Here is a 20,493-nt window from a genome sequence, read left to right on the forward strand (position 1 = left end):
ATATATATATATATATATATATATATGTTCTGGTATTAGCTCCCTTAGTCTCAAAATTGCAGCTCTCTGAAGTATCATTGTCAAGAGCATACGGCGCTAGCTATCCAAAAATACGGCCACAAAATACAACGTTCTCGTAGCCCAAGTGGTACAATGTATTTATCCCTGCACACGAGATCAAGTGTTCGATTCCCCCACCGCGAATATTGCCTGTATAATAAAGTATACATACAAATACAGTCGCAAACAAATTGCTTTCCATAAAAGGCTTGTGCCTTGAATTATGAGATCCACAACTTCGTATGGCATAAGTATAATGTTCAATCATGCCACAGAGTCGCATACGAGACTCTTAATGCATGCGTTATGAAATAAAACTATTTGTCCGACATTTTGTAACATCGTAGACGAGCTAAAACTTGTAGCTCCTTTGTTTGTTCAAAAAAAAAAACTTGTAGATCTTTGACGGGGTCCCTGCTCGTCTGACTTATCAAACAGCAGAGACTTCAACGGTGCCGTTGATCATGCCCCGTTGTTCTGAGAGGGAGCACGGCCGTTGTGATGAATGCGGCCTATCTTTTTGGGTTCATCTCTGCCGGAAACCACCTCTGTCAAACTCAATTGTCTGGCCTTTTTTTCTGCCATCAGTATTTTAGTGTTCTTGTAGTATGTGGCATAGAGAAGCAGTTGAGCTGATCCAAAAAGTAAGCCCAACCCATTCGGAATCTGAAAGTGAGCACACCGCATGCCATTTTAATTTGATCAACAAACATGTGCATATGAGAACCACGTTCCTTTTTTTTTGGTTTACCAAAAAGATATTCTAATTACGGTAAGAGGGATTCAAACTATAAGAAAGTGAGAACATTGTCATGATTAATTGGCTAACCTACATTTGCCGACACTAAATGTGTTTATTAATTATTCATGCGTTCAGTTTTATGTTCAAGCAACATGATTAATTAACTTAGATGGAGGATTATTATAAGTAAAGTTTTGAGTTTGAGATCCTTACAGTCAAGAAGATGTCAAAACGGATGAGAGCATATGTGAACCAGGCAACGCTATTGAAAAAGGAAAAGAGTGAGAGGAAAAATGGCATGTATTCCACACTTTTTGTTGTAATCACCAATTTCTGTCATGCACCAAAACACCATAGATTAGCATATGATAAAATTGAGGGGAAAACAATCATTTGGTATCATATACTAATTTACATTATGTAGAGCATTGTCAATATATTAGTGTATTGATAATCAACCAGATATTGACAATATACAAGCACCGTAAATTAGTTTACTGGCCCATATAATAAAACGAGAAACTAAAAGTAAAATATGTTTGGTATTAGATACTAGTTTACACTACTTTAGAACATTGTCAATCGGTACATCCAGTTGATTAATTTATTGAAATTTCAACTATAAATATCGACAATAACATACCAGCTGCTGTAAATTAGTACGGATATATACCGACCAATAATCACGACCTTAAATGAAAAGAAAAATAAATACGATGAGGAGGGTAGTTACCAACTTACCATGACAGAGAGAGGTGAAGCATACATCATGATGTTACCTAGAATGCAAACTAAGCCAACAATCAGTGACCTCTTGTTGTGTGTGTGAGCCAATTTGATAACAAGAAATGCCAGAAGAGCCATGAAACCGAGCTCCAAAAGCAGCACGAGAAGCACTTTGAGCCTCTGCTTCTTGTCAGATGAGTAGATGAGGAAGAGGATGACGTAGGAAAGCTCAATGAAAATTGCAGAGCCATTGATGGTCACCACCAGAAGACTGTTGGGGTGCACCACAGGCAATCCGTACAAGGCCCATGCCATGCAGTTAAATAGGGTTGCAAGGTATGGGACTGGTGAGTATTGCTCCACTGACCCTTTTTTCCAAATTTGAACAAAAGTTTGCCTGCAAGGTAAATGGAAATATGGATATTATTAACTCCTTGTGTGCCAAAACAAAAAGTTGCCACCTTCAAACAGGGAAAAATATGGAAAGAAGTATTAGGTGGAGGTCCAAATTAATTAGGGCAACACCCTCCTTTAAGGGCCGCAGATCTGCTATCCCCTTTTACGTGTCTCCTTTGTGTTTCGTTTACTAATATTTCGACACATATTCTCTAGCTTAACTAATAAGTAACTCTGTTAAGTTATTTATTTATTTTTTATTTAATATTCAATGCGCCCAATTGAGCACAAGGCGAAAGCAACCCAACAATCGTAAACCCATCAAGACCCATTGTACATCTTCAATGACTCATGGTGAGGACCCTTTTGAGAGTAACACCAGATCATAGAATTCCAAGACCAAGTCTCTCTCAGTCATATTATCAAACACCTTCTCCCCCATCAAAAATCAATCGCATTTCCCTTCCTCTTTCTTTCCGTTTCCGCTTCAACCGAATTCGATTTGTCGCCGTCTTCGTTTTCACTCTCATTAACTCGGCCTATCAGGGTTTGAGAAGAAAAATATGAGTTTCGCAGATGACATCCAAGCGGATCTTCGTTTTCTCTCTCAGTAACTCGGCCTATCGTCGTCTTCGTTGTGTCGCATGAGTTTTGGTTATGGATTTTGATCTGGGGGTTTTGGTTAGGGATTTTGATCTGTGGGTGTTGATCTATGGATTTTGATCTGAAGGAACTCAAAAATCTGCAGAAGGATCCTCCTGTGTTTGATTTTTTTTTTTAATTTTTATATATCAAATAAAAACTTAACGATGTTATCTCTTAGTTAAGTTAGAGGATATATGTCAAAATATTAGTAAACGAGACACAAAGAAGACACGTAAAAAGGGACAGCGAATCAGAATCTGCAGCCTCCTTTTAAGTTGGATAATTATGAGTAAATTCCCTTCCTAATTTCTTATAGCAAATGAGAGATTTAGGTACTTTTGATTAATACTCGGTACTTCTTCTTTCTAATAAGATAATGGTGTCATACCATTTTTCTTAAAAGGCAGTTATTGTTTGGTGTTGTGCATCAATTTACTGGTGGTATATGCTTAGTGTTACTTATCGTCACAATATTAATAATTTATCAACTAAATATCGACAATTCACTAAATACTGTAAATTAGTATCTGTATTAAATGGTTACTTTCTGCCTTGAGAAATACATAAGATAATTTCATATGTCATGCATTTTTTTACCGACAATTTTTGTACAATTAAACAAATTTTGATGCCTGTAAAATTGTTTATATATAGTCTTTTTTTTCGTTTCTTTTTTTCAGAAATGCATATCATAATCATTGTGCCTTGAAGAATTCAAGAAATGGGGAAAAACCATGCTTACACTGGTGAGAGGAACAAAATGAATGAGATGACGTTTCCTGAAAATAAGCAAAAAGCGTTCACAACAAGTTTGAGTCTCAAAAAATAAAGCAATCTATACACATGAAACTGAAAGAAAACAAGTTTAAATATTAATTGCTTCATTCTAACAAGAACCAGAAAGTATAAATCTCACTTGTTTAAGTTCAAATATGCTAATTAAAGCATTAAATAACAATGATGTGTAATACAACCCAAATTATATAATCTCTAACTCACCGATGATACCGACGACAGTTCGCATAGCATCTGCAGAAACCATGGTTGTGAGTCGTGCTAATTAACCAAGCTAGCTGAAGAAGAAGAAGAAGAAGAACAAATTGCAGAGATAATTAAGGAAAAGAAACTAAAAGAATGAGATATTAATAGTAAGAAGGAAATGAGGAGGAGCAAAGTCGGTGAGGGTTGTCTTGTATGGTTTTGGTGGGTTGGAATCCTGTAACTTGCAAATTAACGGGGAGAGAGAGAGAGAGAGAGAGAGAGAGAGAGAGAGAGAGAGAGCATTAGTCGTTAGATCACTCGCATTGCATGGCGTGCACCGGGTGGTGCAACTTATAGAGCAACACATGTAAAAGAGTTCACATGAAATGATGGATCGGGAGAATAATGTCATTCATCCAAAGGATGACTGGATGAGAGAGAAAGCCTTTTGGCACTACCTACCCTCAAGATTCTCAAAACCCTAAGAACGTTAAAAGACTCTCTCTCCCAGCTAACAGACGTTACAAGACTTAAGAAAGTGAGATCATCTATTTTTCTCCATGTTTTTTTTTTGGATAGATTTATAGCCACATCGAGAATTGCTGCCCACTTTCCACTTAATTCAACTCTTGCCTAGCCAAATCAATTATTTTTTCAATGGTGCATTTCTTCTATTTGGGTTCACAGAAAATCATCTAATTTCTTTCATTTTAGTGCTCGTTAACTTACTGTTAAGTCTGAGGAATCGTACTTTTTCATGCAGATAGATTCGGATAAGATGCATTCATCTATGCATTCTCAATTAGAAGTAAATTTGAGTTTGGCTTTGTTACCTAGGATCATAATAAATTCTTGACTAGGCTCACATGGCAGAGCCACTAAGGGACCAGAGTGGTTCCGTGAATTGTCCTTAAGTTTGCAGTTGTAGAATTGTGAGATATGAGGAAGAAGATGAATTGTCTTCGTGAAGAAGTTGAGTCGAATGACGTCATATCTTATATTTTTCTAACATTTTTGTTTGTTTTGTCTTTATGGTTTAGTGAAAATCAGGGATGGATTTTTAAAATTGACTTTAATGTTATTTCTAAAGCAACCTAATCAACTATTATTTGTAGCCCTCCTCCTTGCCTTACTTTTTCTGTCAAACGATTAAAACCAGATTTCTTTGTATTTTCTTCCTATAATTTCAAATTTTTTTAGTGATTACGTACCCTACTTTCTACCTCCCACTTACTTGTAGTATACACTTCTTTTTATTCTCTTTTTTAAATTTAAAGGGTCTTTCAGTTTTGTGAGATTACTTCAATTACTCATGTAATGAGTTTGAAATTTTTTCTCAATACATATATGAAAGACCCTCTCTCACAAAGAATTCTCGCTCCACCACTAAAGCTCAATGTACTGAGACTATTGGGATTCAATCTTTCATCTTATATTTCCTTGTGGTCCTTTCGTCAAATTTGTCTTATTTTCCATCAAATGTAAGGGTATAGTGGTATTTTCATACAAAAAAAAAATTTCAATTTACTTAAAAAAAGAAGATCTTCCTTAAGGTTAAGGAGGAGTTCATTCTTACAATATTTCGTGGTCTATACATAGAATTTCATACTTATTATTAGATTTGTTCATATTATAAACCACTATGTAAAGATCATGTTTGCAAAAAATCAATTAAAACTAATATCATTTAGTTAATCCCTTAGAAGTTACGATTATAAGCACGAAGTTCAGTGAATAGGTCCTGAGATATTTTAATAAGGAATTCCTCCTCAATCCTTGAGGAACCAAGTTTTTCTCTTTAAAAACTTTATTTTCTTATTTTTTGGATGAAATTCCTATTTTATCCCTTAACTTAATGGAAAAGTTGACGGAGTTAATGAAAATGACTGCTAATGCAACAAAAGACATAATCCGATGATAGGAGAAACTCTTAGTAGAGTTAAGGGAAGAAAACTAAACTCCTAGTATAGATTTGGAACATTTGCTACAATTTAGCCTTCATATTTCTATAGTCATATATTGAGAAAAAAAATTTGAGGTTTCACCATAGAGTTATTTGTCAACATGGTTTGAGATTGTGGTGTTAATAAAAAAAATAAAAATAAACCTTATTAAAAAAATTTAGAACATTAAATGTGTTTGGTAAAACAAAAAAAATTATTATTTTTAACTGTTGTCAATGAAAGTAGAAAAATATAGAAAAACAGAAGTAGGGTAATTAATACTCTTTTAATGAAATTTTCAAATAGCAAGTATAACCCCACATGTTTTATAAAATTACAACATTTGCCCCACATTATTGTCCTTGACAATTATTATATCACATTAAATACCATATCCTTTTTAGTCATTTAACATATTCAAAGCAATTTATATAGAAGTTTACCAAACACTCAGACACTACATTTTTTTATTAAAAGCACTTCTGTAAAAATTAAAAATTATTAAACACTCAACAACTTTATTTTATACTTGTTTTTTTCTCACATCACAACATAATCAATTTTCTTTTTTTAAAGTACATCAATACCAAACTAGCAAGTAGTCTAAATCCTTATATTGACAATGGACTCAACACATTGGTAACGTGTGTTGGAAATATTTGGTGAGAGAATGCTACTTCTCCCTACAAACGAATCACATAAGATAAATATTAGTAAATAATATTTCACATTGAAATATTACAATGGATAAAACTAATGTAATGAAATACTTATCTTTTGTAGCAAATATATCGATCTCCAACATTAACGATTCTTGAAGAGAACATGATTTTAGGTTGAGGCATGTAAGTCACTATCCTTAAGAGTAAATTCTGCCCCTTGGAGACAACGTCTCGGTATAACAAGTTATGACGCCCTACCTTTCAAGATACAACAACTTATGAACTTTGCAAGCTTATACTCACAAGAGTTAGATCAGGTGAACATTTCGATTCTTTCATTTAGCATGTAAGAAGAGAAAATTATAATAGCATTTGAAAGAGAAAATTATAATAGCATTTGAAAGAACACAAAGATTAAGAGAGGAAAGAACGGTAAAGATTCTTTTCAACTAGGTGACATTTGTAGGAAAGAACAAAAAAAACATAATATGAAAAACGGCATAAGCCTCAAAGAGAGGGATGTTATTAGAAGGACAAAGTAGGCTATACATGATGAAAGCCAATTAACAAGGTCTAGAATGTTAACCATTATTATAACCTCAACGATTATAAATTAGTTAATGCATCAATTTTGGTTTGGAAAGAAAAATTGAAATGTGGACATGAGTGTGAATATATAATTTGATATTAAAGTGATCAATAAATTTTTTACATCAATATTTAAGAGTTGTATTTTGAAATACCTCTAAGAATTTCAACTAATGGTTTGATACTACGAAAGAAGTTGAAGTTCTATCATAAAATTAATTAGCAATATGTGTGAAGTAGCTCAACATCTTATAAGCATATGCAATGTCCCTTAATTCCCTGACGTGGGATTCACACTCTCAAATTAATATTTTAACAAATACATATCTATTGTACTATGCATACATAATTATATAACTAGCAATTTTAATTGGTGCAATTTTGATGTTACATATCTTAGATCAGACACTCCATTCTTTTCTCTTAGTCTATGAATAATTGTGAGCAGGCAGTGGGTCATATGTTCTTTGTTTCTTTCAGTAACTGGATGGCTTTTCACCTTATCTCCAAACATGTCTATTTCATATGCTAAAACCAAAATGGAAGAAATTAATATGATTAGTCGACGTAGAAGGTACGAGGGGTGGTGACTGGTGAGTCACACTGTCTCAGTTCGAAAGGTGAGTTGGTCATGCATTTAATCTGAGTTCGACATTCTAATTAAGTATTAATTATCATCAAGTTCAACCCATAAACACGAGCACTAAATTTGTATGCATAAATAATGCATGTCCTGTGATCAGTTCTAGTAAGTTAATAACAGCAATACTGAAGGCTGAAGCAGCCGGACTTTAATCACAATCTAGACAAAGAAAGAGAGCAAAAGAACAAAGAAAAATGGACGTAAAAGGATTTCTATCATATATGTATATACATCCAATTATGTCATCGTTGTTGACCATACCTCTCTGATAAAAATTGAGTTATATGTGAAACTTGCGCGTATAAACACGTTGCGATAGATCGCATTGTATTGATTAGGATAAAAACATGTATATATGATGGGAGATGTACTTCTTTCTCCCACCATTACAAATATGTTGAGATAGGTGAAATCTCTATTAGGAAACTAATTTGCACATAACGAGGTTGTATATTTACTTCTTTTTTCTTTCTCTTCTCAAATTAACGAGGTTGTATATTTTACTTCTTTTTTCTATCTCTTCTCAAATGTGTGTAAGCTTCCATTCTCTATTACCATGATAACTGTGGTAAATAAATCTGATTAATTAAATAGTTGTACCAGTTCTCTTTTAAACCCTGTTTAGGTTTGTATTATGGAACGGACAATCATGCCAAAATGAACTAATATGGGATGCAGAGGCATCAATATTTCAGTTAAAGTGAGCAAGTAGACTAATTAGGTCACATTGTCCACTTACTTTTAAAGCCGTCCCAAAACAGTGTTCTATCTGAAGTTTGAAACTATTGAGTAATAATATTACGGGAGTTATTAACTTTTTAGACTAAATTTGTAAACTATATGATGTGTTATTAATAGAAAATAAGTACGTTAATCAAAACTTAAGTAATTATTCAATCATCAATAACCATGTGATATGGTTTATAAAATCAGGAGAGATTTTTCAGTGTGTCGGAAACACGGCTCAGTACACCAATTGTAAAACAAAATTGGTTAGAAACTTGAAAAAAAAAAATTCAACCAATCGTATTATGATACTTAGTGTTCTGAGTCTTGTTATTGTTACATTGAAAATTTTCTCCGAAATATAGTCTAAAAAATTGAATCCCTACCATTACACTTAATTATTAATCAAAATAAATGGATTGTGTTACTTTTTTTTATTTTTTATCAATTAATGCATTTTATTTGTTTTTTTCTGAAAATTAACGATTGGTTTGCTTAATTTTTAAAAGACGAGCCCAGTGGCCTATGTTTAGCACCGATTTGCATGAATATTTCTCAACATTTATACGATTCTCTTCATCTCAAATCATTCAAAAAGAGATGCCCACGTGTAAAAACATGGAAAATGCACTAATATGTAGTTCTGCTCTCCCTTATCATGCTAATATTTTAGTGTCGATTAATGCATGTTTTGATATTATATGGAAGTAGATTTTCGGTTCATGAAATCCCTTTTTGACTTTCGGCACACATTCTGTCTATGTGTCGGCACCTTGAGATATCTTTAGACCCTGTTCTTTCTCGTTTTCTTTAGAAAATTATTATTAGCATTTCAAAATTTTTATTTTACATTCTTTATAAATGTATTTTTATTTTCTAATATGAAAAATTTGAAGTGTAAAACGAAATTTTTGGAATGCTAATACCAATTTTCTAAAGAAAACGAGAAAGAGCAAGGTCTAAAGATATCTCAAGGTGCCGACATATAGACAGAAGGTGTGCTGAAATTCAAAAAGGGGTTTCCTGATCCAACTATTAAGTTAAGTAGTTGAAAACCAGAAATTAATTGTTAAACCTAAAACCCATTGGCCTAAGCTGGGACTACATACTTTGGTTAACTAGTTGAAAACCAGAAATTACTTGTTAAACCCAAAAACCACTGGCTTAAGCTGGGACTGCGTACTTTGGCAGCCAAAACTGATGGAAAAGAAATGTGATGGATATGACTCACTAGTTATTTAAAGTCCTAAAGTCCCTAACAACTAGCCAATTTGAAGAAACAAGATCATTTGTTCATCTTTTGCTACTAGCTTAGCTTTGTTGTTATATACTATTGATAGTTAAAGATTATAAATTAGAATAGGTCAGAGAAATTTTAAATAATTAAAAGTGATGTTTGACAAAGTGCTTTTTAAGAAGAACTTTGATGACGAAGATGATTATTATTATTATAACGCTTACAAGAGTATGTGTTTTTTAGAGAAATATTTTCAAACAAGCCATTAGAATTTACATTGAGAACAATAACCTATTTCGGAGTGGATAACTGTAGTTTATCACTAGTTGTCTTTTATTTTGCAACAAAAAGATTTAATATCTAATATAAACATAACCATATCACTCACTTTGTCACGTAGCAGAAGGAATGATCAGTGAAATCAGCCTTCCTAGCCTTACCGACTTAAAGCACTGTCACGTAGCATGGGAATCTCCTCCCTAAGTTTTTCTCAATCTTTTAGCTCTGATAGAGACGTTTAATTTGCATTATGGCAATACACATCCAAAATAAACCTGCTCATGATGGAGACCAATGGTTAATTCAGCCACAACACCATTGAGACACCAACTAGTGGCAGGAGAATCGGGTCTCTATCAAGAAACAGGCAGTGTTCAAATCAATGGAGAGGCAGATATTTCTGGGGTTGCATATTAGGCAAGCCTAGTTGGGGAGTGAACCTGTTCCTTTCCTCTAGGGAATTAATGATTTACATATCTATCTGTCTGATGAATCGAATTCTGATAAGGACTATAACTGCATAACATCCCTGGATTCTTCTAACATGACATGCGTGAACAAGGTTAGGGATTTGATACGACTACAAGAACACACAATGTAGGGCTGAAAATTATTACAAAACCTATAAAAAGGGAGAAAGAAATTGGCAAATTTCAATACCCCAGATTTTTATATACCATTCTTCTATATATGTGGATGCTTCCACTGCCTTATATATGTAGTGCATGAGAGAACTACGTACCTTCTGATCTCCTAATCACTATTTTTTTGTTCCTAGCTCATTATCTTTTTAATTTTTTAATTAGGAATGCATATTTCTCTTTACATATCTCACCTATTTCCAGTAACTATGTTGATTTATATAATACTTGCGCAATAATTCTAAGCTCGTATGTCAAACTTCACCGAATCTGTTTACCAAATGCTCTAGGCTCATCTGTCAAAGTATTGATAGCTAATTCTTATTCAGTAATGCTAGGCTCGTCAAGGTTATCACCAAATTTGTGTACCAAATCTGTTTTACTAATTAATGAGAACCTTGCATTCCTTAATGTGTCTTTTAACTATTCTCCTTTTTTCACATTAAAGCAAAATCTTTGCTTTAGTTGGTGTGCCATGAACCTATTACGCTCCCATACCAACCCTTAGTTCCTCAAAGAACTGTGCTTCACATAGAGACTGCTTAGGAAATTTTCTTTGGGTGAACGAGGTATAAAAAGCTTGGTGTGGTACTTTTGCTTAAGTTTTCTTGTAGGTGGGTGGGTTTTAGTAACGGTGACACCGAAGGGATTGAAGAAGGAAGTTGAAATGAAGAAATTTAACTGAAGCGGGTAAATTTGTGTAAAATGGGTTTGAAATGAAGGTGAAAAGCCGAAAAAGCTTGCATCCCTGGGGCAACTTGCCTTAAACAACTGATGGGTGGGCAAAATCGGATCGGATAGGGAGATTTTTCGAGGTCTATCCACCATTGCCATTGGATGGGTCGGCCATTTCCTAGAAAACTAATATTGCAAGCGTATTTTATTTCTTGTCAATTATAAAGAGAGAATATGGTTCATTAAAAATAATAGAGACCAGATTCTTAAGCAAATTGAGAGACAATATGAGTTGGAGTTTCCTGGCAAAATCATGGGCAACAACAATAATTAAGTGATGTCCTCCCTCAATTAAGGTATTACAAATTAGTAGGGAAGAGAGCAAGAATGTGTGTTAAAGTTTTGCACACGAAAAGCTAATTAGGATTTATCATTTTATACTTTAATTATTCAAGTTGGTAGTTAATCATTCATATGCCTAACCACCTTTCTCTTGTCTGCTTTTATTGGCAGTGTTGCTTGTGGTACTCCCACTAGCTTCTTTGGTTTCTCTTACTTGGTGGCTGCGATCGGCGAGATGCTCTCTGCTGGATGCGGGGTCTTCTCTCTTTCCATCTCTACGGCGCTGTTTGGTTGGGTTTCCGGCGCTCTTTGGTGGTGGTGTTTCGTGCTGGTCGTGGGGTAATGTTGCGGCAGCGTTGGTAGCCGTTTTCTCGGTTTTTCTGTTTGTTTGTTTTGAGCTTTGGGCCTTAACTTTTTGTTTGGGCAGCGTGGTGCACTTTAGTTTTGTGCTTCTTTGTAATTGGATCTTGTTGTATAAAGTATTGACAGTGAATCAATCGACAGGTCTCTTTTGGGGTACAAAAATTCGCAGAGAGTAGTGAGATGGTAGAAAAATGCAAGGAAATCAAAGACAGAGAAAGGGGCAAAACATACATGTGAATTTTATTCACTCAAATGCATATTTTTCTTTTCAGTAACCAGCTTCAAGCTCACAATGCAGCAAATCAATAACACATTATCAAGGGAAAAAATAATAATAAGAACAAGAAATTTGAAAACTCGAGAAACAGAAAACCTCGCCAAATTAGAACTTCAAACCTATACATGCTTTTCTATGTTACAGAATGTGCAAGTGCAGCAGAGCAGAATGAAATGCAGTGAAAGTGGACATCTTTTTCTTCTTTGTGGATAAATCTTTCGCTGTTTTTTCTTTCATAGTTTGAAACTCAAGCCACCCCACCTCTTTGTCCCCTCTTTCTTTGTCTTCTTCGTGGTCGAGTTTGGGTCGATGAGGTTTTCCAGTGACTTTGCTTTTCTGTCTCGGGTCCTACCGGCTTCTTTCAGAAGCTCGGATAGCCTTCTCTTCTCATCTTCAAAATCCGGATTTGCAATTCCAAGCTTTTCTTCTCGCAATTTAAGGACATACTCCAGAATTTCAATTGCATCTTCAACTCTGAAATATAATCCGGAATACAATTCGTTGAAAACTTGATATTTGAGTCATAATAATCAAGTTCTTGCTTCAAGTACTAGACAGTGTACCAGAACCGGCTACAATTATCAGTAAAGCATTCTCCGTAAACACACATAGTGAACTTTGATTAATATATAAAAGCAAAAGAGGAATAAAAATATGTTGCCAGACTCATGCAAATGATGTAAACCTGGAAAACAGGCATTGACTGCGGACGCCGGACAGTTAAAGAAATAAAAAGCTCGTTCAAGGTGAGTCAACAAGATAGAACTAGAGTCTGGACTATGGAATATGTCCTTGTAGGACATGTAGGGAGCCTCTGCAACTATTTCCAATTTTAGTGGACATTCAAGTTTGCTGGCTACAAGGGTCGAATTATTAAGAGATGGGCCGCAAAGGGCCAAGCCATATAGAAAACAATGATTTTTTGGATAAAAAGTTGAAGCAAATGAGAAACATGGTACTATATTGAGAAAAAAATGTAAGAAGAGACTCAATATATTACCTCCCCATAGCATCATAGGTTGCTGCGAGATTGCTATATACTCCAAGAGTATCCTGATGACAAGGACCACACTCTTGTTCTAATATCCGCCTCGCTTCTTCAAACAACTCAGCAGCCTCATCAATCTTGAACAATTGAACACAAGCCAAACCCATCTGATTCAACACAACCCCAAAGAAGGGAGACTTCTTCTCTCCACTAGCTCTAAGTTTTGTTACAGCACTTTCAAAAGAGCTCCTTGCTTCTTCATATCTCCCAAGCATGCAAAACATCACTCCCATCCGCGCTTCTATTCCAGCAATTGTGCTTTGCTGTCCTGGTTTATCCTCTAACAACTTCATCGCCTTCTGCAATAACTTAAGTGCCTCCCCAGGCTCATCCATTGACTCATAAATGGCTGAAATTTCAGTCAACCCGCCAGAAACCTCTTCTGCCGTTGTTCCAGGCACTGGTTTCACATATATCCTAAGGGCATTCTCACAGTATGATTTGGACTCCCGGAGCTTTCCAGTCCTATGATATAGGTCAGCAAGGCGTACAAAGACAGAGGCAACAGAAGGGTGGTTGTCGCCCTTTGATGCCTTTAAAACAGTGAGTGCTTTCTGATAGGAGAAGACGGCCTCATCAAAACGACAAAGAGACATATAAATGTTGCCTATGCTGACATCAATAGCCGCAACCTCATTGTCTAGCCCATTTGCAATCATTGCCATGCTGGCGAGGACAAGATGCTCAAGTGCTGATTCATAATCTCCCTTTGCCTCGCATATGAGAGCCATCAGCCGGCGGTCAGCTGACTCTTCAAGAGATGCTGGTTCACTATGAGCACCGTGAATTTCAAGAGTTTTCTTGCACAATTCTTCTGCTCTATCAAACTGCATTGCTTGGACATGTGCCTCAGCTAAATATCTGCATATCCAACACCAGTTCACTTAAATAAGGTAACTCTAACTTTCTTTCAAACTATAATTAAAATTAGCCCATTATAAAAAAAGAAAAAGATATAAGACACGTCCTGCATCCCCGGAAGCAGACAGAACACACAACTGTATGTAATAAATACGAGGTTGATACCATTGCATTCTTTAAATGGTATCTGATTTCACAAAAAGCGAGTTAAGCATTTTCCATGTCAACCAGGGTAGATAGCTAGAACAACCAATACCATGTAAGTCAACCGTCATGCCAAGTATCCCACATGTTTCAACCTAAAGCTTTTAGGAAAAGGAAGGCATGTTCTGTCCCGCCAAATTCAGCTCATACTTGCACCAACACCCCACATTACATGCAAATTTATGCAAAATTTATCAATTTGGAAAATGAGTTTGACAAACCTAAACACCAATGTCAATCGTGCAACGAACTTAACAACATCCTAACCTCAAGTTACAGTCAACCGATCGATAAAATTGCTCGAACACAACCCAATTTAAGTAAAGCCTATTCATCTTTATTTCCTTCACCTCTGATCAAATTTGATTGTGTTTGCAATTAAAGACCCAAACTTTCAGCTGGCTGCATAAATTACTCGCATAAAACACTAATAAATTCTCCAAATTTGGCTATGCTAATATAGAATCACAAACAAACAAGCATTAATATTACTTCTACAAGAAATATAAAAAAGGATGCTGATTCAACATTTTTGTTAGGCGAAACGATAGCGGTTTTATTCAAAATTCAAATAAAAAACATTCCCACCTTATCAATTGCTGCACACAGTCACACAATTAAACTGATCCCAATGTAATTTAAAAGAGCAAAGAAATCAGACCTGCAAGTCTCGCCAACTCTGGGATCAGTGTCACCCAAGGCCTCGATCTGGATCTTCAATCCCTCCTCATAGCATTCAATGGACCGGTCCACCTGACCCAGCATTGAATACGTGTCCCCGAGCTGCATGTGCCCAGAGAACGCAGCGAGCGCGTGATCAGCACCTCTTCCGATCTCTGGCACCCGAATCGCCCGGTCCAGAACCGGAACCGCCTCTTCGAACCGACCCAAGCTACAGTAAATCGCCGCCAGCACGTGCAAGCTCATCGCCAGGTCCAGGCTCGGCTCGCCATCCACCGCGCACCGCTCGAACGACTTGGACGCCCGGACGGCATACTCCAACGCCTTGTTCGGGCCTTCCCCCGAGGCGATGGTATCGCGAGCCAGCTTGAGCAGAAACGGGCCGAGATCCGGGTTGTCGAGGGAGGCATCGGCGAGAATTGGGTCCGGGGAAGCGGGTTGAGTTTTTTTAGATCGGGCGGGCGAGGGTTTGGATCGGGAAGGGGACGGAGACGGCGGTTTTTTAGTGTGGGGAGAAGGGGGTTTGGAAACCGGGGCGGGTTCGGATCTGTGGGGCTGGGGATCCGGGACCGTGATTCGGATCGGGGCGGAGTCGGGCGGGGTTTTGACGGAGACTAAACCCGGCATCCTCGCTGAAGAAGAAGAAGAAGCGATTGTGAAAAATGCAGAGAGAATTGGGATTTGATTAAGTGGGAGGTAATTAAGTTAATCACGGATTAGAACTCGCCACCACGCCCAACAAACTGAGAGAGTGGGTGATTGATTAATTAATCTGGGAGTGATGTGATTAGGGGTTTAGAGAGAGAAAGTGAGGAGAGAGATAGGGAGAGAGAGAGAAGAGGGGGGGGACTGGATTTTGCAGAGAAGTAGATGAGACGTCTCTCCAGACTGTGCTGGCAAAAGCGTGAAGGAGGTGGTTGGTCTGTTGGTTTCAGACTTTCAGTTTTGTTTTACCGCGGGGTGAAATGGTAATTTGGGATTTGACTTTGACTTGCCGTTGTCTGTTTCTTATTGGAGGCAAGCCGGTTCAATGATTGTTTACCGTTGTAGTAGACACGTGTCCTTGCATTACTGGTGTAAACTCATTTTCTTTTGTTTGTCAACCACAAACAAGTGCAAGAGAAAAAAATTCAATCCACACTCTTGTATAAAAATGTGAAATTGCGCTTTTAGTATTTTGGATAATTTTTTTATTTAAGTGTCAATAATAATTTTATATTTATAATTAGTTGCGTATTTGTTGAATTTTTTGTTAATTATGAGTATAGCGATTTGTGATACGATACATGCGCACATCTTAGTCAAGGATACGATACATGAGCACATTTTTTCATATCATGCACACAATTTCCTTTTCTTAGCTACTGAGTCAAAGAAATCGAAAGAAAATTATGAGTCAAAATCAAAAATAGGTGCGTAAAAAGTAAAAAATATGTGCAAAAATCATTTTTCTATTTGCTAGTCGTCTTGCACTTGTCATTCATAGCATGGAATGCATGTTAGAAATGAGAGTTGTCTGTTTAATTTGGTACTACTTGGAGGCAAAATCATAGAGCTCAGTATAGCTTATCATGAAGATGTGCACTTTACTACTTTAAATACTTGAAACAATGCAATAAAAAGAAGGGTTAATTAGATTAAAAGTCAAGTGAAATACATGGTGTGATGATGCTCTTATTATACATGTAATATTTGCATTTATGCCCTCTCAAAACTCACAAATTAGAACTACTTGTAGTAGGGAGATGAAAGACAACAGAATTCGAATGGATTTCCTTGCACTTTTTGGTTGAGAGAACATGGAAAATGAAACAATTATTAATTTGATTTTTATGCAAAATCTGACTCTTATGCTACATAATTAAGAGTATCCAACAACATGTCCAAATTTGAGTAGTCATCGGAAGTCCTCACATCTACTATATATTATTCCGGCTTCCGGTTGTTCTCGGATCCCTTAACAGATCTGCCCATGCTTATGCATGCGTATGTGGTCCAATTTATTTGATTTTATGCAAATTGGATTCAAATATTCGTTAACCTGTCATTAAAATGGCAGATGTATTTTATATACAGTACTTGCAAGCATATTAAGTTTCTAACATTTTATTCCAAAGAGACGTTTTGATCATGGGTTTTACAGTTTTACACCGAAAAACATAAATCTATTTCACTCGTCAGAACATCATCACTCTCTCTATAGGGCCTAGGGTTTTTACAAGAGCTCATAACCCTAATTAGGCTGCAAAAGGAGGAGAAGGAGGAGGTGGATGTGGTTCATGACCTGGATCTGGCCCTAGCTCCGTGTAATCCAACATTGCATCAAGTGAAACGAGAAGGTTTCTCCCACCTTTCAGCATCTGATTAACCACCTAAACATGATTAAGAACATGTTTAATTAATTAATCAAACTAAATCACCAAATCACATAGTTTTGTCTGCATGGAGGGTGAGAGATGAACACCTGTTATCGACCAAAAGTTCATGAAATTAAAATTCTAACCCTCTCACCATAATAAAAAACAAAAGTTAAAAAATTATGGGCAACTTAGTAATTACATGCAGCATGAATCTGATGTTTTCTAAGCCATCCTCACAACCATGTAAACATAACATGTCTTATTTAAAAATTAAATTAAAAAATAAGTGAAGTATTTTAAACTCTCTCAAGCACACTCGTAGGGGTGTGTACAGTTTGCTTGTATATAGTTTTGAGGGCTAACTACATTTCACACCCTCCATGTTTGGAATAATTTTCAAAATACGCCACAAGGTCTCAATATTTTCACATTGACCTTCAGGTTCTGAAATTGTATATTTTACATCTTTTATCTACTGAATTATTTGAATCTTATTAAATGGTGACCTTGTGAGCATGAAACCCGTAATTGGGTCAACATGTAATCCACATTTGCACTAAATGACTAAAAAAACTCATCAATTTAATGGATAATTAGATGTTTAAATATTCAAAAGATGTAAATTGATACAATTTTCAAACCTTAGGGGCAATATGAAAAAATTAAAACCGCATGACCTATTTTGAAATCATCTCAAACCTTGACGATGTAAAATGTAATTAACCTTTGTTTTAATTTCGCACCTCATAACCACTTGAGAAGGTGAGTTCTATTTCGTCCTTGAAGCTGTCAGCTCTGCCTACAAATTAATAAAAAAGAAGATGGTTCGATTTATTTCTAAATCAGATTCAGAAAACTTGTAACCAATGAGACTTGCAACCTTAAAATTCTTACTTACCCGAAACCGAAAAGTTAAAGAGCAAGAGGAGAATGAAAATCTTGACTTGAGGAAGCATCTTATGTTTTTTTTCTAAAAGAATTAGGATGGCTTTCCTAATTAATCTTCTACAAATTATAGAGTTAAAATCCTCTTTGTTTTATATTTAATTTGTTTATAAATACAATTTTTGTAACACAATAAATTTTTGTAAGTTGTAGTCTTTTTTAGTTATGCGTCTTTACTATTTTCTGAGGCCGCGTTTGTTTGGGGAGTAATGAGGGTTTGGAGTATCAATTTGCTTCCCTTTCCATCCAATTTGGTTGGTTGGATGGCTTGGAAAGGAAACAAACTGGAATTAATTCCGTTGGACTCGGCGGAATACAAGTATCAGAGGGAGACTAGGATTTCTTTTCCGTACTACTAATGGAATGTTAAATCACAGAAAGTAACCTCTCACATCTTTGTCTTCTCTCCTATTTCAAACCAAGTTCTTGAACCTCTTCTGTCAAGATTTGCAATTCTCAATTCAACCAAACCTATGCAGAAAATGTCAACTATCAAATCATCACCAGATTGGGTTAGACGTCGTCTTCCATTTGGAGTAGTTGGAGGCAAAATCATAGGGCTCAACAGCTTATCATGAAGAGTGTGCAGTTTACTACTAATTTGAGTACTGGACACAATGCAAGAAAAGAAGGGTTAATTAGATTAAAATTCAATTGAAATATATGGTTGGTTGACGAGCTTTTATAAGTACAAAAATTTTATGGTGATTTGGAGTATAGTTATTTAGAACTTTTTAACCGTTAGATTGGGTTTTGTGTTTTTAACCAAATATTTAACATTTAAAAAGGCTGAACTGATACTCTTCAGTACAATAGAAAATACCGTTTATATACACATCAACCATAATACCATATACAGTTACAGTTATACACTGTGAAGAAGTAACGAAATTTACATTTTCTTTTTCATTTTTTGACTGCATATGCAAACCCAGGAAAGCTGAACAAGGAAGCCGCAGCACATGGCAAACAAAGTTTAAAGAAAGAATTATACTTGGCTTCTCAAAAGAAAGAAATTCTGATGCAAGGACAGGTTGAAAAGGAGCCAAAAATCATGACAGCAGTACTTTCTATCAATGGAAGAATTCCAGAGAGCAAAACAATAGTTTTAATGAAGTTTTGTACCTTTTTTTTTCCTTTTTTCCCAAACAATAAGGGCATGTTTGATAATCCCTTTCAGTACTTGCAAGCATATATATATTACTGAGTTTCTAACATTTTATTCCAATAATTTATACATTCATCACGTTAATTCACAGTTCCACACCCAAATACATAAAACAATCTCACTCCATATCACTATAGCTCATAAGAAACACGTGCATCATCACTCTCTCTCTCTCTCTCACACACTCACTCACTCTAGGGTTTTCACAAGAGATCATACGGCTTCTAATAAAAGGAGGCGATCATCTTGTTATTCAGGGATTCCCACCTCTACCACCAGCACTCCCTCCTTTATGTGGTTCGTGGCCTGGATTTGGCCCTGGCTCATGGTAATCTAACATTGCATCGAGTGAAATGAGCAGCTTTCTCCCAGCTTTTATCATCTGCGGATTAACCACCTTATAAACATGATTAAGAACAAGATCAAACTAAATCCCTAAATCATACGGTTTGTTTGTATGATCAAATATCGATTATATAGTTTTAATTACCTCAAGCTCAGGACCACTTGAGTAAGTGAGCTCCATTCCATCCTTGAAGCTGTCAGCTGTGCCTACAGATTAATTAAAACAAAAGGGTTTGATTTATATTCTAACTCAGCTTCAGAAAACTTGAAGCTAATGAATGATATTTGCAAATCTTACCCGAAATCGAAAAGTTGAAGAGCAAGAGGAGTACGATGCAAATCTTGACTTGAGGAAGCATCTTAGGGTTTGTATTTTCTTTCCCTAGTTCAGTGCTTGGAGGAGAAGTGCAGAAGTCTTGCTTTTTATAATTGTAAGTGGGAGGAAATGGAACCAAAAGAGAGGTAGAGTCATAATGACTCTTACACAAAAGCTTCTTGAATAATATTTTTTTCGAGTTCAAATCTTCTGCACCTATTTTTGCATGTGGCCTCTTTGTGGCCTATTTACTTGAGTGACACATAATTTAGGAAAAGAGAAGTTTCCAATCCATAATGCATGGATAGAAATTCAACACTATATTCACTATATATGATATTGAACCACAAGCACACATTTCCTTTTACTAACTTCAACTACAACTGTTAACTTGACAATACCAAAAATAAAAAATAAATTAAATATTAAAAAAATATAAATAAACCCTAACAGCCACCAGCATTCCCATTCCCGACGACAGCCACCATACCTCGCCGCCGTACTTCCTCTCATCTACATCGCCGAACAGGCCGTTTTCCTCTCTCAAAATTGCCGCACCATATTTAAGATTCAGATAGATATCGATCGAACCCATTACCGCTAAATCAAACGAAATCGTTGATGTTTACTCTCCCTCCT

General features: G+C 35.9%; 2 protein-coding genes across 2 annotated transcripts; both read right to left on the reverse strand.

Annotated features, from left to right (window-relative positions):
* Positions 1–56: 56 nt before the first annotated feature.
* LOC137709877 (bidirectional sugar transporter SWEET4-like) lies at positions 57–4,032 on the reverse strand. Its single transcript, XM_068448856.1, has 5 exons — positions 3,569–4,032; positions 3,312–3,348; positions 1,544–1,925; positions 1,016–1,135; positions 57–726 (listed from the first exon to the last, which is right to left on the reverse strand). Exons 1-5 carry the CDS (start codon positions 3,609–3,611, stop codon positions 523–525), a joined length of 786 nt encoding a protein of 261 aa, XP_068304957.1. The 5' UTR covers positions 3,612–4,032; the 3' UTR covers positions 57–522.
* A 7,834-nt stretch (positions 4,033–11,866) lies between these two features.
* LOC137710991 (protein KINESIN LIGHT CHAIN-RELATED 1-like) lies at positions 11,867–15,570 on the reverse strand. The gene is made up of 3 exons (XM_068450180.1): positions 14,701–15,570; positions 12,927–13,835; positions 11,867–12,400 (listed from the first exon to the last, which is right to left on the reverse strand). Exons 1-3 carry the CDS (start codon positions 15,345–15,347, stop codon positions 12,160–12,162), a joined length of 1,797 nt encoding a protein of 598 aa, XP_068306281.1. The 5' UTR covers positions 15,348–15,570; the 3' UTR covers positions 11,867–12,159.
* Positions 15,571–20,493: the final 4,923 nt, after the last annotated feature.

This window comes from Pyrus communis, chromosome 12 (genome assembly GCF_963583255.1).
Source record: "Pyrus communis chromosome 12, drPyrComm1.1, whole genome shotgun sequence".
Classification (NCBI taxonomy): Eukaryota; Viridiplantae; Streptophyta; class Magnoliopsida; order Rosales; family Rosaceae; genus Pyrus; species Pyrus communis.

What these genes read in the sequence shown, in the direction of transcription:
- LOC137709877 (XM_068448856.1), bottom strand. Translation starts at nt 3,611, where the DNA reads ATGGTTTCTGCAGATGCTATGCGAACTGTCGTCGGTATCATCG. An exon ending in AACTGTCGTCGGTATCATCG is followed by an intron (nt 3,349 to 3,568) that starts GTGAGTTAGAGA and finishes GCTTATTTTCAG; the next exon opens with GAAACGTCATCTCATTCATT. An exon ending in CTTCACCTCTCTCTGTCATG is followed by an intron (nt 1,136 to 1,543) that starts GTAAGTTGGTAA and finishes GGTGCATGACAG; the next exon opens with AAATTGGTGATTACAACAAA.
- LOC137710991 (XM_068450180.1), bottom strand. Translation starts at nt 15,347, where the DNA reads ATGCCGGGTTTAGTCTCCGTCAAAACCCCGCCCGACTCCGCCCCGATC. An exon ending in AGAGTTGGCGAGACTTGCAG is followed by an intron (nt 13,836 to 14,700) that starts GTCTGATTTCTT and finishes TTGGATATGCAG; the next exon opens with ATATTTAGCTGAGGCACATG. An exon ending in ACCTATGATGCTATGGGGAG is followed by an intron (nt 12,401 to 12,926) that starts GTAATATATTGA and finishes ATTATATTTCAG; the next exon opens with AGTTGAAGATGCAATTGAAA.